The sequence below is a fragment of the Colletotrichum phormii genome (assembly GCF_030913505.1).
Source record: "Colletotrichum phormii strain CBS 102054 chromosome Unknown BDP81scaffold_6, whole genome shotgun sequence".
In the NCBI taxonomy this organism is placed as follows: Eukaryota; Fungi; Ascomycota; class Sordariomycetes; order Glomerellales; family Glomerellaceae; genus Colletotrichum; species Colletotrichum phormii.
The window spans coordinates 2,265,792-2,283,225 of NW_026851448.1; the positions used below are offsets into that span (position 1 = coordinate 2,265,792).

The 17,434-nt window shown below is 50.9% G+C and overlaps 4 protein-coding genes across 4 annotated transcripts; 1 reads left to right on the forward strand and 3 right to left on the reverse strand.

Annotated features, from left to right (window-relative positions):
• Window positions 1-7,055: 7,055 nt before the first annotated feature.
• Window positions 7,056-10,050, reverse strand: BDP81DRAFT_405066 (Rad17 cell cycle checkpoint protein). Its single transcript, XM_060588924.1, has one exon. The coding sequence runs from the start codon at window positions 9,936-9,938 to the stop codon at window positions 7,305-7,307; it is 2,634 nt and encodes an 877-aa protein (XP_060447839.1). The 5' UTR covers window positions 9,939-10,050; the 3' UTR covers window positions 7,056-7,304.
• Window positions 10,051-10,572: 522 nt separating this feature from the next.
• On the reverse strand, window positions 10,573-12,202 carry BDP81DRAFT_423748 (uncharacterized protein). The gene is made up of 3 exons (XM_060590093.1): window positions 11,622-12,202; window positions 10,937-11,569; window positions 10,573-10,885 (listed from the first exon to the last, which is right to left on the reverse strand). The coding sequence occupies exons 1-3, from the start codon at window positions 12,109-12,111 to the stop codon at window positions 10,746-10,748; spliced, it is 1,263 nt and encodes a 420-aa protein (XP_060447840.1). The 5' UTR covers window positions 12,112-12,202; the 3' UTR covers window positions 10,573-10,745.
• Window positions 12,203-13,683: 1,481 nt separating this feature from the next.
• On the forward strand, window positions 13,684-15,353 carry BDP81DRAFT_314933 (uncharacterized protein; the record flags this gene model as incomplete). Its single annotated transcript, XM_060584045.1, has 4 exons — window positions 13,684-14,188; window positions 14,263-14,597; window positions 14,670-15,126; window positions 15,184-15,353. The coding sequence occupies 4 exons, from the start codon at window positions 13,684-13,686 to the stop codon at window positions 15,351-15,353; spliced, it is 1,467 nt and encodes a 488-aa protein (XP_060447841.1).
• On the reverse strand, window positions 15,320-16,578 carry BDP81DRAFT_199189 (uncharacterized protein). The gene is made up of 2 exons (XM_060582527.1): window positions 16,149-16,578; window positions 15,320-16,098 (listed from the first exon to the last, which is right to left on the reverse strand). Exons 1-2 carry the CDS (start codon window positions 16,158-16,160, stop codon window positions 15,466-15,468), a joined length of 645 nt encoding a protein of 214 aa, XP_060447842.1. The 5' UTR covers window positions 16,161-16,578; the 3' UTR covers window positions 15,320-15,465.
• Window positions 16,579-17,434: the final 856 nt, after the last annotated feature.

Consider the following 17,434-nt stretch of genomic DNA (forward strand, 5'->3'; position numbering starts at 1 on the left):
ATACCTACCTAGCACGCCTAGATGAGGTGTTTGGAATGCGGCTGATGTCGATGATGAGGCTCCCTTGACCCCTGCGGAGATCTTTCTCTCTTCCGTCGACACGTCTATCTAGGTAGCTGGCTACGAATTTCACCCTGTTTTTTGTTTTTTCTGATTTCTCAAGGAAACCCAAGGCAGATGTGATGTGATGTGATGTGATGTTTAGGCTGCTTACGTTGGAACTCAAAGGTTATCGGCTCCTTCCGGGGGGTTGTACAAGGTTGCTTGATGTGCTTACTAGGTTGTGATGGTAGTGGTGGTGGTGACGGTAAAGAAGCGGTGTGGAAGCGTGATATCGGTGGCTGATGATGTAAACGCCATTCTCTGCGTGCTGACGAGGGGCTTATGGTAAAAAGTACTGCTACGGGTGTATATGGGGGGGGGGCAGAAACTTCGATACCATATGCTTTATTTCTTATTTACAAGTTGTGGCTTTTTCCTCCCGTGTGAAGCAAGTTCTGCAAAGAGAAATAGATGTTCAGGGTCCAATACGTGGCTCAAAGTTTACCTCAAGCCGTCTTGTCGTTCGGGGCGTTTTTGATAAATTGTGGACTTTTTGGTCGCTAACAGTGTTTTATGTACGACATTGCATATGGTTCTTTTCCCATAGTTTTGACCAACTTCCATCGATTTTCCTCCTTTGGACCTTTTGGGGGGATAGTTGCGTTTACCTGTACATCTGCAGTGTCCTGAATCGTTCGTGGCTATGCAGACTTATCTGACAATATGCGTGTCACTACTCTCTCTAGCTATCTAGCCTTTTCCCGCGCCTTTTTTTTTCTTTCTTTTTCACCTTCGGTTTCCGTTTAGTTTTGAGCTGAAGTGTGTTAAGCCCGCCGGCTTATCTCATGAATCGGGGTGGTTTGAGTAAGGGTCCATCTCAGATACGCGCGGAAAATCCTGAGGGAGGAGAGGAGGGGGGGCACAGGGAAGGTAACCAATGCTACGTTGATCGGACGATTTTATCTATCCTTTTTTTTTTTTTTTTTTTTTTTTTTCATTCGGTGATTTTGGCGATTTTAGGTTGCGGGTTGCACCGATATTTTGGCGCCGACTCACCAACGCGGAGCGGCAATCTGAAGGCATTGGACGTGGCAAGGTGAATACGGATACATACAGTAGAAAAGCAAGGATCCATGTGACAAGTTCATGATGATATGCACGATGAGAGCATGATACCGAAACGGACGGTATCGGGAGGACGCGGAGTTGTGCCCCTACTGAAAATCAGGGTCCTGGAGCCAGGGACGCAAGGTCAAATGCACATGACAGGGGGGCAACAGGGGGATTTGACTGGAGTATGAATTACGTTGTCTGGAGACGTGTTTCTGGTTTTTTGGGGGGAAGAAGAGCTTCGTGTGGAGGTGGAGGTGGCGAAACGGAACCTGGAATCGAGAGGGAAAACACGCATTGGCAGTGGTTCCGCTGTCAAGTTTGGACCCGTGTCGATCACTTCAAGAATTTAGGAAAGGCGGAGAGAAACCCGCTTTTTCTGGTGTGAGGCGTGGTTTTACTTACATGTCGCATATGCTGCTCCTGCTTACGTACATGTTGCAGCGACGATCTCGGGAGTTCCAGAAGGGGGATTGCGGTTCACCGTGACCATGTAAAGTGGCTGAATGGGTGGATGTCTGGAGGAGCTCTCTTCGTACGCCCTTCTGGATACTTTCAGACTCTGTCGTATCCGTACCTTACCCTGAGATCCCGCCTCCCTCGGTGAATGGGTGCCGAGGATAGGCTCGGACTGGGCAACACACACCTCACAAAAGTCCACTCCCCCCCCGTGCCGATCTTCTCCCCGGGTGCCGAGTTTAGTCAGCGAATCGTGGTGAAGATGCCGTCTGCCGGACCGCGTGGTGGTGAGTGGCTGAGCCGGAGACGGGGTGTGTAGTCGCTGTGCGTGTGTAGAGACTAATCCCGCCGGCGAGATGCATCGAGAGCACGTATTCTGGTGTTACGAGGTACGGACTAGTTTGAGTATCAACGGAAAGGAGAGAAAGATAGTGTATACGTGTGAGGGTGGGAGAGAGATACATGCGTCAGCTACGGATAGACGGATCCGAGATATGTGCGCTGACGCAAAAGGGCGGCCGATGGGCGGGGCATTGGAAGGTATGATTACATTGGAGAGATATTGCACGGTCAAGCGTGGGGTGGCCCCATGGGGCCGTGCCATGGCTCCATGGTAGCTAGGCGGCTCTGGAAAGGCTTGGTGAATTCCTTGGTGGGAAGGGGTGCGAGAGGGAATAAGTAGTGGCTGTTGATAACTCTGGACGATGTGATGTGTGTAGGTCTAGCAAAGCAGCTAGGAGAAAGTTTCTCAGCGCCAGAGCGACCTTAGGAGGGAGACCTGGAAGGAGTCTGAGGGTGTGGTGTAGATGACTGGATGGTGTGCGCTTGTGCGGTGGTGGTGGTGGTGGTTCTTGTTATCATGGTCCTTTCGAGGGAATTCGAGCGTGTAACACATACGCCCGTAGCTTTATCTTGACAAGAAGATGAGCCATTGGCCAATGAGAGTGCTGGAAAGGGAAGCGTGCCCGTTCGTTGTGTCGTACGCACTCACACACTCTGTCGGGACGGATGGTGTGCTGTTTGACGAGATTGGATGGCCTGGGGAGGGAGCCGCACTATCCTAGGAATTGACTTGTCTCGATGGCATCGGCGCCGGGCGTGTGGACATCAAGAGACATGTTGTTTCCCTAGATGTGGAGAATGATCTGGATTGTTTACTTCACATCTAGATGAAGACATGGCTTGACGCCCCTTGAAGTTTGGGGGTCCTTATCTCATGGTAACACTAGGTTAGCACGCCTTGGCTCTCGTCCTGTCTCTGAGTTTGCAAATGTCTCCGACTCCCTTGCTTGGCAGTTCTCCACGGGGGAGAGGCGGAGAAGAACGTGGAGATGGTAAGCAGTTTGGGGGTGGGTAGGATCAGTGAGACATTGATCTGGGCTTCTGGTGGCTAGCCGCGTGTTCCACCCGTTTGTCCAGCGTCCTGTGTGATTGTGTATTTTGTGCAACCAAACACGAGGGGTGAAAGGGGGTGCGGCGCGAATGTGCGACGAAGTTCGTAATTCTAAGGGATGATGATGGAATTCTGCGTGGATTTGATTTTCTGCCCTGAGCAGAGAGACCCAAGGAGTCAAGATTGACGACGTGCGTGTTTGTGTCGATCATCAAGCTCCGTTGTACTCTCAATTTACGTCAGTTGTGTTCGTTTGAGATATCGACTCTCTTAGAAGGTGATGAGGGGGTATCCAATAGTGATTGCGTTGCTGTCTCTATCGATGCCAATGAAATTTGGCTTTGGGAGTAGAGGCGTAAAGATACCAGTAGGTTGAGAGGAGAATCCCATTCTGTTACAGCCGACGAAGTGTAAGGTTCGGTGACTGACTAGGCGCTCGCATATGATCCCAAGTCATGACTCCCAGAGTCGTTGTCGTATCGTACTTGCCTTTTGATAGAAAATTGTTAGCGACACCGACAGTTTCGGGTGTCTCTTCTCACATGTGGTTGAGAGAACCCTGCAAGCCTCATATAGAGGTTGGTATATGTAGCACTACTGACTCGAGGCTGACACTCTTGCCGCCGCGCGAGCGGAACCGTTGCATAGGTTACCCGGGATGCAGTCTTTCTATGAGATGGAGTGTTACTTGATAAGTAGCCGCAGCTAAGGATGCTGGAGCCTCACTAGAGTGGATGGGACTAACGGAGTAATGCTCGTCCTTGGAGATGCGAGTGATCAGAGTAGTTTTACGAAGTCGAGTCTGGAACGAAATACGGTAGTGCTACCGTTGTGCTAGGACCAGAGCAGAGCTACTGCAAGTTAGATATCGAACCCGCGTATTGAAGATACACTTCTGTGACCGAGGTTCTTTGCCCCCGGGACTTGAGCTGTACCGTGTAGGGCGCGAGCCATCAAATAACAATAGCACTGGTGAGAAGGCAAATCTCTACACTCGTTCTCAGACATGTCCAGCCAGGCATCGGTCCACATTTTTTTCCGGAAGCTTTCTTTGACTATTATATGAAGCCAATTTGATCAAGGTATGATAGAGAAGTGAATCGCAGCAGAGATTGTGGGTGGTGACAAAGCAGCAACTAAAACTAGTTGCCAGGACCTGAGTAATCTCACAGTCCTGCTGAGACCCTCCGTGGTCTTGTAGATGTTTGCTTTCGCGCTGAGCAAGGTTTCTCTCGAGATTCGTCAGTCACCCATCCACCCTGGGGGTCAGTACCATGTTCTTATTGATACAGCCCCAAGTGACCTGAATCGAAGAAAAGAACTGCTGCGACTCGTTCAATGTTGCCCCCCCACCCAAAGCAGTAGGGGACGGACAGGAAAGCCAGCATCTCAAACGCAGCTCGAGTAGTGTAGACTAAAGCCTACATGTATGATCACTCACCCAATCCCATGATATAGGTTTTGGTGTGACCAGGCTTTCGACAGTGCCCACACGATCGCTAAGAGCTGGACATGGAAGGGGCTGACTTGTTCACACCGATCTTTGTGGGATCAGGGCATTAGTCTTATACATAAATAACTAAGAGTTCTGTCCAGAAGTTTCGCTTTCGACTTTCCACAAGCTCAGAGGCTTGTGGTTTTTGTAGGCCTTGTCGTTTGAGATCTTGCAAAACATGTTGGAGACTAAGCAGAGGAGTTTATAAGCAGTCGACAACTCACATGACTTTATACCAAACGACTCGGTTCATTTCCCCTGGTCATCTCTTCTAAAGTATTCTAGCGGTATAAATGTAAGAAGATAGAAAGTAGGGTCGCCGAGCGGTGAAATAAGTATTTTAAGGTTGAGTGTTGTATGTATGTTGCCAGGCGAGCAAAGACCATCACCGTACTGAAGGACTCTGTCTTCGAAGAGACTATAGAGTGGACTGTAGACGACCTTGATTACCACGAGAATTAGCGCACGTGGCAGGCTTGCTAAATTACAATCTAGTATGTTGTATCCATTGGCTTTTTATACTTCTGAAAAACACCCAGTCCTACCGGTGCCTTTTGAGATCTGTTATAGGCCTACCGCGCTCGGGCAGTAGGCTGTAGTTTTCCCGGGCTTTATATGGTGAGCGGGTATAGGAGAATACTTAAGGCTACTGTTGAGTATCGTAGCCGTAGATGCGGCTTAGACACAATGAACCGAACGGCGATATTCTGAACCAATTCAGCGCGGCGGCACATGAAGACCAGCCCCTGGCCAACTTCTGTACTGCTGTAATTGGCGGTAACGAGGACTATAAAGCTTCTGCACGATCGTACGTCTAGGACAGCAGAGCAAGACTGAAGCTATCATTTTGCCTTTGCTCCGCTATTTACAGAGCCAAAGCAGGAGGCTGACATCAGTACAGAGCACGCCTCTCTGCGAACTCATAAGAGCTAACGTAGCTTGTACTTCTATATTTCATTACTATCACCAAGATAGACTCCTATTACTGCGTATCCCGAATCATTGGTGAGTATGTATTCAAGATGGATCATATGCCGGATGACTAGAAGTTCGAGATGCTTAGTATAGGTTCTATATACCAGGTAGGAATAGAGCGTTTGTGACTTAGGTATTTGGATAGTGAGTATGTTCCGTTAATAACAGCGCTTTCATAACCAACTTATCGATCAGTAAAGTAAAAGGGGTCAAGTCCATGTTGCGCCTTGTTGTAACTGTTCTCAAAAGATCTATATTGCTGAGCTTTTAAACCTCGTCGAAGGATTGATTATGGGCACACGCTGTCTGAGTAAGTGGTGCAGAATGTACCGCGGGCAGCTTCCTGCCAAATCGAAACTATTATGCCTTGCTCTGATTCTCTTTCCTACTGATGCTCTCGTCGGAATGGCCACATCTTATTCCTCGCAAGACATTGACCAAGGTGATTGGGCAGCAAGCGGTGAGAAGATATGAGCAACATGCCATCCGAGACGTGACTTATCTGTGCTCAGTTATTTCACCTCATTCTGCGAATGTCTTCCAAGACGTTAAGATAGTCTTCGGGCCGCAGAACTTGAACTAGTCAATGTAACGGCACGCTTTGGCTGGAGCTCCGTGTTGAGGTGTCGGCGACTCTAGAGTGCCAGCTCTTACGCAGACACGACTGCGAATCTAGAATCGGGAGTGTCGTGGGAAGGCGGGCTACGAAACGAACCTAGAGCGGCCTTAGACTAGTAGCTCCGGTTGAGATCATAGAGGACGACGGCCTAAAAGACATGTCGCGTACAACATCAGCATTATGACGCGAGTCCCTTTGCAACGATGGTATCGCGCCACACATCATTGGCAATTGTACCCCTGATGCCTTCCATTCACCGTCGTCTAGAAGCACCTATAAAAAGACTGCTCATAGAGCACTGATACCTCCTCATCCCCACAGGTTATTGGGCTGGTTGCGCTTCGAGGCACCTTAAGTATCCGAATGTTCTCCTGATCCTTCTTTAACAAAATGACGATGGCCAACACTAAATTGGCTCGCATATAAAACTTCACCCTAACATACTTCTTCAAACTCAATCCTCCCTTTCGGAGTATTCCACTCTGAACACTACCGAGCCGCGAACTTGAGTTAAGGTACGAGGGTCTAATGTAGATAGAAGATGCCGAGATGGTGCGGCAGACTTACCCCTCAGCTTATAACCAGTCGACCAGAGTATTCAAGTTGGCTTCACAACAGAGACAACTACGCGCTCGCAGTCTATTCGCGACAATACAGCCCTGCCTTCTTTAACCCGTAAAGCAGTCAACATCGGCCTTTTTATAGGGACATACCGGAGCCTATCGCTTGCTTCCGTCCTCAAAACCCCGTCAGTCAGCAGCCACCTTGTCGCAGCTAGATAACCCTGTTGAAGAGGAGCCTGGGAGCCACGCAGGACGGGAGGGTCTCGAGGATGTGTGTAGTCGTACATCGCCAGAGCACAAGGCGGAAAAGTGCCGACGACAGACGGCTCTCTCTGACACAGCAAAACGCCAAACACGCAACTCGCAAGCATCGAGAAGGCCAATCCCTGAACACAGATACTTCGCACGAGATGATATGACGACCAAAGACACGGTTTAATCTTTATATATTCTTCAGCAAAGACGCCGCGTCTACATCAAGGCGGAGTCCTCAGGTCTCAATCCTCTAGAAGGACATCAAACGCAAACCCCGTTTCCCCACACCAAAAAGAACTCTTCGCCAGCCCAACCCGAAAACACTCATGTCTCCGGAGCGTGTTTGTACAAATCTAAATCCATGTCTCTTCCTCCATCACACTTTCACCACTTTCAATCATCCTCAATATCATCATCACTAATGACCAAATTCTGCACCGTCAACCCAGCCACAGACCCATCGCCCTTATGCCGGAACGCAGACCCCTTCTTCCGCGGCGAAGCCTCCTCCGAAGGCTTATCCGTAGCCCAAGCATCGCCCGGCATAACACCATCATTCTCCTGCGCGTCCTCGGCTTCCGCCTCGTCGTCGTCGCCCGTCTGCGGACCGATGCCCTGGAACGACACAACCTTTTCAAGATCCTTAAGCTTGAAGGAGTGGAGCGTCGACTTGCGTCCGCGGACGATGGAGGCCATATACGGCAGGCGCTCGAGAAGCATTTCCCTGCGAGCCGAGCTGCCAAGGGAGAGCAACGGCGCCGATGCCGCGCTCGCGTCCGTTTTTGATGAGATCTCCTTGGCTGACTTGGGCTTTGACTGATGATTAGCCATCCAGCTGCCCATATCTGCCTGCTTGGGCCGTCGAAACGCGCTGGCGCCCTCGGTAAGACTCTTCCGCGGAGCGCTTTCTTCCCCCTTCATGAGCTTCGTAGACCAGACATCAACAAGGGCCTCAAACTCTTCTTTTGTCCGCCACAGCTTGAGACTGGTCGGGTAAAACATCTTGAAGGCGTCCGCGCCCTTGGCACCTGTCGAGGCCTTGCGCTTGACGGGTGAAGGTAAAGAGAAGAGCATGCCTCGAACGGCGACGTGGAAGGCAATCTCGTCTTGTCGAAGGACATGGCTTCCCGAGTCCTTGCCAAAGTTGGAAGTGCCCCTGCCGCCGAAAAAGGAGTCCCATGACGGGAGGAGCAGGTCACTCTCGGATAGGTATTCTATACATCCGTTGACGTAATCCAGGGGTGTCGACGCGTCGAAGGGAGGTACGTTCTCGCAGGAGAACATGTAGTTCTCGTGAAGAGCCGAGATGAAAGTCTGCGTATCTGTGCCGGTTTCGTCCACCAACGTATCGACCGATACTTCTGACGGCTTCGGGCGGGAGTGATGCGCGAGGTAACTCGGTAAGCGCTCAGCTGGGTTCGATGTTGAGGGCGCTTCCTCCCTCTTGTTGTAGACCACTTTTCCAACAGCGTGAAATATGCCGAGACTCGCCTCGCGCTGAGAAATGAGCTCCAGGGTATCTTCTTCCCCCTTTGTAAGAGAGATGCCCGCCTTGGCGCCCTTGGACTGCTTGCTCAAGGCGATCTTGGCTCCCCAATCCGCGTCTTGGTCGCCCTTCAAACACATGAATTCTAGAGAAGAGATTGCACTGCGAATATCCCCTATCTCGCCCAGGCGTTTCAGCACTTGAGGTCCTGGTGTGCGCTTCCTCCCGGATTTGCGTGCTTCTTTCATCACGGTCAACTCCAGCGCTTTCGCGAGCAGGGTAGGCGCAACGGCATTGAACTCGATGACTCGTGTCCCAGGGTGCCGCAAGATCTCGGGGCCAAGCAGTCGGTGCGCAGTGAAGCTATCTGCCGAGGCTGACGTTGTGGTCAGTAGTGTCTCTGAGATGACCAAGACGACCGGCGTGATGGGCTCATTTGCAGGTCGCCGCCCGTAGTTCGACAGTGATGGCATGTTCGACGCCAAGTACTCCAGGAGGGTGTTTCTAAAGGATGTCAAAGCTGTCGAAGACCTTGAAAAGGTGTTGGGGAACTCTTCCACGAGGATGATCTTCCCGGAGAGGTCGGGCTTCGTGCTGGCGGGACGCGGTGCCTCGGTCGTCAGATCGGTATCCAGCTGGCCAAACTTTCCGCCTCTGCCCAGGAACTCCTGGAACTGGGCGGATGCTGATGTGTACCCGAGATGGGCGCCGAGAGCACCGGTCGGATTCCTCCACTCCAGGAGCTCGTAGCCCATGTCCCTAGCTAGAAGTCGCATGGTGGTAGTCTTTCCCGAACCCGCAGCACCCTTGAGAATCAGAAGCCGCTGGCGCATCCGTCGGGCGAGGACATCTTCCAACCACTTCCTCACATCCGAGACCTTCCTCTTGTGTACCGCCAGCTCGTCCAAGTTCAGGGGCCCAAAGCGTTCCGACCATGGTCGCGAATCGTCGTCGAGAGCCGCCGGTTTATTCGGGCGCGGAGGCTTGAGGAACCTCTGGCTTGACGCCAGACCTGTTGACGACGAGACGGGCGTGCTGTCTCGAAAGCGTTTCCGTGCAATCTGCCCTACAATGCTCGAGGTGCTAGCTTTCTGCTCTGCAACATCATCGTCCTCGGATATGGGGTCGCTTATTATGTCGTCGAGAGGTACGGTCCTCGAAGAAGCAGCTGGCTTTGCGCTGGACTTTGATGCCTGCTTCGAGAACAGCGTCATAAGATTTCCATTTCGGCCCTTCTCTTCCACCTTGACGCGCTTCGTCGGTTTGCCCTTGGACTTTTCGGGGCTGGTACTCGGGCTCTTTGTGTTCTTGTTCGATGGACCATTGCGTGATTGGAGTATAGCTGGCGCCGCGGTGGTTCGACGCTTCTCGGGTACGCGGCTCTGTGGTTTCGTTGGGCTGGGAGATGCAGTCGCGCCTCGTGTATCCGATTTGGAGGGTGATGAGAGAAGAAAGTTCGTGAGTGTATTCGTCTTGGGTAGGTCTTCCTCATCGTCCGACTCGACGACATTGCGCCTTCTTCGTTTGGCTGGCGGAGCCATTGGGCGGGATAGTGGTACAGAAGCTCAACATGAGCGCATGTTCTCTGCAGGTTTGCAGGCCGACCGACGCGTTCGACTTTTTTCCTGGCAATTCGGGGATGTTGAAGGCGCGGGTAGGCTGTGAATCATCTGCAAGAAAGAATGACCAAGCATGCACCTACCTGCCTCTCTGCCTAGGTCTTTTGGCGGGCGGCTAAAGCACAGCTGCATCCTCGTCATTTTGGAGCCTCGCCAATCGGGCCCCCACTTTGATGCACTTTACAGCGAGTGGACACTAATTTGTCGCTAAATCATCTGGTCTTGTCGGTACCTGGCGGGAGCGCCCCGCTATCTTGGTAGCGACTTCATCTTGGATCTCAAAGATGCAAAAAGCAAAAGGCAGAGTCAGGCTCGAACCACCTTGACACTTCATCAAGTTCTGCATCAAGCTTTCCTGGCCACTCTCCCTCAACCGATGACAACACTGGACGATTCTGGAGTTATAGCCCAGCCAAGGGAGGCCTTAGGACTCAAGGTTGAGTACCTCGTTGAAAGGAGCGAATGCCTTGTCCACTAAGAATGATGCAACTTCACGCAGACACCCACCGGCTGGGTAGAGTACTCAGATTCTTAACACGGTTGGTGACGTAAGTTATTGACAATTTGGCATTTTCATTACACATTGAAGTCATTCTCATGCTATGTACCCAGATGTTGTACAGTAAAGCTGTTTTAAAGACAGTCGAAACTAGGTCAATCCAGCTTGTTCCTTGTTCCTAGTCATGTGCCACGCATGTGGACAATCCCATTCCTAAATGCATGTTTGCTTCAATAATACCCCCCAGACTTCAGGTCAGCAGCTCCAAACGTCCACCCACGGAAGTTGTCAACGAACGTCAGAGCAGACGCCAAATACCGCTCATGCACGTCACCCCACGTCCTAGAAGCCTCTTTCATGGCGCGAATTGCTGAGAAGTATGTCAATAACTGCACGCTAGAGCTTGAGCGTGTGTACTAACCTTTAACATAGTGAGCATCGGTAGCCCATTGAGAGTTGAGAGCTTCATGCTCGACGTGGCCCCAATGACGTTGCTTCAAATCCGTCTCTACGTTGTCCGGGTCGATCTTTGGCCGCAAGAGGGAAATGTAGACACCGAGTACGAGCAACCACCACTCCCTTACTAAGCTTATGTGAAACTTGGCCGGAATCACCGGAAGAAGAATTCGGACGGCGTGGCTCGTCGTGAGGAGATGCACTGTGAAGAAGTTGTATCCGTGGGTGCCGCGGGGTATGGTTGCGACGAGGAGCGCGACGACAAGCTCCTGTGACTCTTCGAACTGCTTCACGGGATCCGTGATGGTCCAGGCATTCCAGTATTCCAGGACAATGTCTTCGTGCTTTGCAAACAAGACATCGAGGTTGCCCAAAGACGGTTCCTTAAACAGTCCATCGAGTCGCTTGTCATCTGCAACCTTGTTAATCAACTCGAAAGTCGACTTTGAGCTGAATGGTGACGGCTTCGTGTATCTCTTCTCGTCGAGGTATTGGTGGAAAAAGTTGTATTGCGTGGCAGCCAATGCTAGTGCCTCGATCGCGATCTCCTTGGAGTTCATCTCGTAAGCGTATCCGAGGTGGATGAGGGGGTGACCAACTACATGAGGGGTCAGCAGATGTACTTCGTCACTCCTCAAGGGAATACGCACGACCACCAATAAGCCCATGGACCAGAGGCTCGTCGCCAGTAAACATGAACTCATCGACAACCTTCCTCCATTCATAGGAGTTGTTTGCCAAATGGTCCTCAAAGAAGTCGACATAGGCTCTCTGGTATGTCTTGTCGCCGAAGAGATCCCTCCAGTCATCATCTGAGACCTCGGCGGGAGACTCCTTCCATGGCTCGAGTTCCTTCGCTTCGACCTCGTAGATATTTTGGAGCTGGCGGTCATTCGCGCCCAGCAAATAAGCAGACGAGAGAACATGTGCCATGTGGTTGTCGAACCGGAGGTTGTTGTAGATTATGGAGTGGTTGACGTGGTTGGCCCTCAGCAGGTGCTTGAGGCATCTCGCTCGCCGGTCGTGGTCGGTCTCGACATCGTGAACTTTGACAGGGGGGATATTGATGGTTTGCGCCTTCTCGCCGTCTGAGACGAAGCGGTTGACGATTGGGACGTAGGATAGAAGACTGGGCGCCATTTTCTCAAGTGAAAGCTTCAAGAAGTTCCCATTGTTGGAGAAGGAAAAAGGATTGCGACGGAGCTGCAGATGCAAATTGCCGTTGAAGACATGGCGCGACCGCCCGAGAAGCGTTGGGAAAGTGACGTTTGATGGGTTTGACTGAGTGGGGCCATTGTATGCAGGGAAGTGCGGGCACGTCCACTTTTGCAGGGACCGTCCCACCTCGGCGCACTTTAAAGTGCCCAGCGCGCCCAGCTGCTGGACGTTGGCAGACCTCAACCCCGCCATTCCCGGCCGGATGCCCCGCTATCGGTCGTCCGGGGACGGACCGCCAGCAAAGGCATTTCTTCCGAGAGCCCTTCCCGGCACAGCTTCTTTACTCCATCTCTCGGGTTGCTTAATAATCTGTGCAAAACTTATTTCAAACCCCCTGGGAGTTGGTCAGTCGCTGTTCTCATCTTCATTCTTGACCCCTGCTGAGAGTCTCAACACATGGTGCTCTCATAATCCGTTGTCATCATCACCATCAGCAAAGGGGATGAAGCATCTTTCAGAGCCAGAGAACAAGATTAATACGAGAGGAAAAAAACGCCCAACTGTTTGCAGCCTTGAGGTTTGAAGGCTACAAGTATGGTGGTATCTCGGAGCTCTCTACAGACCCGGAGGTGCGCAGATGGTGCTGCGCGAGGTGACACACGCGTGGCGTGCTTCCGTTCAAAGACATCCGCGTTTCTCAGATGGCGTCTGTCGAAGCAATATAAATACACTCATAGTCCCCTTGTCCAACACGCAGACATATCCTGGGCCTTGACATGGCTTCCCGTCTCGGTTCCACGGCAGCTTGTCGAAACAAACGCGAAAGGTGGCGGGGTCATGGTCATCCTCACGGATGGCCATGGATCTCACCCATGCTCCAGACACGCAAACTCGCAGTCTGACGCTTACTGGCCATCTTTCAGGGCGGCGTTACATAAGCCGGGAATTGCAGCTGAAGAACCATGGGTAGACCGGCCTGCGCTGCGCGCATGAACTGTTGCAATTCTCGGTCAAAGACGGGTGTCTGATTGGTGTTCCGTTTTTACGGGGCTTATTGGATTGGCCAATAGCGTGTACAGTTGTCACCGAAATCTACAACACCATGGCTCGCGATGCATGGGATTGGCATGGGATCGAAGAGCCTCAGCACGAGACAGTCTATAAACTATTGAGGATGTAGCAAAACCCCTCAAGAAACTTAGAAACAACACATTCCGGGATCACCTTACAGCTGTCAAAATCCTGCAACCCTTGCCAAACACTGGGTCTCTGTAATTACCCTTCTGCATGACCTATCCAGTCACATCGACTTACATGACCGAAATGGAGGTTGGGAGTGATATCCACAACTTTTTGGGCACCTACCCGAGGAGGTCGGCAAACAGCCCAGCGTCTTTCCATGTCACACCTAGGCTGGCTCGAGGCGGTCAAGAAGTCTTCTCAAATGAACAACAGCCTCAAGAGACCTACTTTGAGGAGGCGATCTGGGCACATTACGCTGGGAACACTTCCAGCTCTTCTGGACTCTCCTCAGATGGCGGTCGAGCTTCCGAGATGTTCCCTACTTACCCAACCTCTATTGGCACCCGCTCCATCACGGACGACTCTTCTTCTATTCACACCCCGGAACCTGTGACACCCCATGATGAGCCGGCGGCCATTTTCTCCAGCTCTCCTTCCTCCCTCGAGGTTCAGCTACCTGTCCAAGGATCCTACAGTGACCTCAGTCGGCTGCGTGGATATGACGACAAGTTGACCACGCCGCACTACGACCCAACTCATAATCCTCCCAGGTCTCTGATACTCCAGGTCGATTCCCCAACACGCGTCACGAAGAAGTCAGCAGTCTCCAGACAACGGGTCGTCAAAGACGTCAGGAAGGTGAACCAAGTCAGAGGGACTGGAGCTTGCCTGAAATGTCGAATCCAGAAGGTACCATGCTCGACTACGGATCCGTGTGCCACATGCACGACCTTCAGCAACAAGGAGCACTCTTCCGAGGTCTGTTGTATACGTGGAGATCTGAGCACCGTTGCCAAGGAGTGTTCCTCTAGGAGGTGTAAGTTATGATAATTCCAACCTTTTGTTCTCAAATCTGACCTGTTATAGTTGCTTGCTTGGCTCAAAGGGAAGATCGTGCTGTCAATGATACACTAAGACAAGCACGGCCTGAGTTCCGAGGGCCAATCTTCCACGGACAAATCATGTTTGAGAGGGACAACACCAAAGCTTCGATCCAAGCAACCTTGAGGAATTACTATTGCACGGCTCCCAACCACGGCGGTTGCACCTTTTCGAGAGACCATCACAATCCCGCGCTATTGCAGGAAGAGCTGGTCAAGTGGGCCGAACGCCAGGTCTCACCAGAAGATCACAGGACATTCGAAGGTGGCATCGAATCATTCATCAAGCTCTACTCAAAGCCTTCCCAATGTAACCACTACAGCGTTGTTAGTCATCGTCCCCAGGTACGAGCTGAACCCCTGCACGAATGTCTTCACATGGAGGCATCCAAAGTGACTATCTCTAACTACTTCCAGATACAACTTTTGCAAAAGGTACATACCTTTAAGTCAATGTACAAAGTCTATCGGATACCGACCTTCTACTTCGCTCCATCAGATAATGGTTCAATCACCGAGCTGTCATTCTCAGCACAAGCCCAGATCCGAGGTGTCGCCAAGTCTGCTCTGGAAGCATCTGAACGAGATGTTCTCGCCGAATTAGACAAGCATCTTAAGAATAAAATGGAGACGGACGAAAGACCAGCTGTTTGGGCCGCGTTGTGGCAAATGATGCTCATCTACCGGGACTTGCTTAAGAATATACGTTCGTGGCATACCACCAACAACGCCGAGTCTCTTCTTAATGCCGTGGCGGTCTTCTACGGAAGTTCTTTCCGCACTTCAGCGGCGCTGAGAATGTCTTTGGATAAGACTGAGTACGGAGAGATTGCGAATTCATTTGGAAACGCTCTGAACCTTCGAGATACTTTCTGTGAGTGTACTTGTAGTACCGGTCACCATTGGGTTCAACGATACTAACCTCCACCAGATCGGCAGATTACTGAAGGTGTGAACGTCATTGACCAGCGTCTCAAGGTCTTGGTTGTAGATCCAGAGATGAAGGTTCTCAAACGAAGGCAGCCCAAGAAGACGATTGGTGGTAAACGCTCCGCTGCTGGAGAACAAGATGACGAAGACGACGTTATGGGAGGTTGTTAATCTGACTTTGGTTTCCTTATCTCCATTGATAGCGGCCGAAATGCTTTCTTCACTCGATTTTGATTAGCGAGCGGGACATGACTGAACTTCATAGCCGTTGATTTTATCTCGTCTAACAAGACTCCAATGCTCGTACGATTGTGATGCGAAGATCTTCCCGTGCTTCATCTTTACCAACTGTCTCATGACGTAGTCTTTGGGACAGTATCTTCCATGGTGCTATGCAGTGATACCCGTTGTCCTCATCTTTCGCCATGGCTGAGAAGACTGCGGACATGCCCTCTACCGTGCGGATCTTGTCAGCGCAGTGAATCCATCTACGAGTATGTTCGTGGCGAACAAATTGGAGAATTTGCCCTGCAATTGCCGCCGCAATCATGGTGGAGAAAGACATCCCATCGAGCTTGAACGGCTTATTGAATACAGCAGGTATCGGCAGCTCAACGTCTTTGCCAAATACTGCAAAGTTATGCTTTGCGTGCGGTGATGGCGAGGGATTGAAATCGCAGTTTGCTCGATTACCTGCCGTAGTAGAAAAAATGCAGAACAGTTTCAAGCTGGTGTCAAGGCGAGCTGGAAAGGCAATGTCTCTGATATTTCCAAAGTTGGATGCTGCTGCGAAAATAAGCACTTTGGCGTTGCGAGCTTCGTTGATGGCAAACTCTAGATCGGCGTTTTCCGCGTCAAACCCTGAAGGCATCACTATGATGTCGGCCTTCCAAGACTCTCGGGCAAAGTTCACCGCCTTGATAGTTAGCCTTGACTTTCATAGTTCAAGGGTTCACATGTACTTGCCTGTGCCATCATACCAGGCGTGTTGTCGGAGGCGTCTTGTCCCTCGAACACTCTTCCGACAAAGATATCTGCGTCTGTGTAGACCTTTCTTATCAAAACAACCGCACATGTACCATGGTCAGTGAAGTCCTGATGATACAGCTCGTTATCCGAGACGAAGTCTTTGTAGTCGGTGACGAGGTTGCCGAGTTCGCCTCTGACTCCTGTATCAAGGATTGCGATTCGTGATCGCTGGAAATTATACCCCTTAGAAGCAGGGTTTCGAATGACGCGATCGAATATCTCGAACTGTTGAAACCAATGGTTCGACGATAAGCCTTCGCTATGGCATCGAAAATGAGTTTTTACATCATCTCATTACTGTGATTGAGGCGTCATACCTCGAGGCAGGGCCGTCAGCTAGAGGCTTAGTCAGAACAGAACCTCTAGTTCATCATTAGTCCTTTTGACCACTAAATTGCCCTGATGAGAAACGCTTGGAATGTATACCTATTTTACAATGTCTCCAGAAAACGTGGAGTTGATCTCTTATCGAACTGGTTGTTCGACTTGATGACAGCTGCGCCATGTTGGCCACTGAATGCGTCGCCTCGACTTGCTGTTAGATGCCTCAAACTCTGAGCTGATATTGTGAAAGGATTGATTTTATCAGACTCGGAATCATTGTGCCAGATTGAGCTGTAGTATGAATGAAGGATGTTAACGATGCGTTGCTCTATTGCCTGGCGAAGGCCTCTTGCGTCATCTTCAAACTCCACGAAGCTCTGTATATTAATACAAAGCCATATAACATCGTCAATCGGACCAACGAACGCCTTATCTGATTTATCTTGTGCAAATACTCTGTGTCCCACCATCAGATCCGTATTTGCATGCGGTGTGGTGTCGATTTGCACGTCGCTGAGGAGTCTGAAAGTTTCGATATCATGGCCGAGCCAAATTTCGAGAAGCATGATGCCAAGGGCAAGGATTTTGGGAAACCGATGCGCCATTTCGGGCTCTCTTGGTACTGCTTGATCGTTGAATATCGTGGAGAGAAAGGGCTCATTGACGAAGATGCCGGTTTCTTTTGTCTCTCGTTTTTCGAACATGAAATGAACATCGTCTTTTGTCCAGGGATTGAGCATCCATTCGGACCCATAAAGTTGCCAGAAAGTCTTGGCCAGCATGTAAGAAAGCAAGTACTTGCGCGAAACATGCATTTCTTTCCTGTAGGTTTTCAAGAGGTCGCGGAGCGAGATGCTGGATTCGTGGAGGAGGAAGTCTTGTGGGAAGTGCCACTTGGA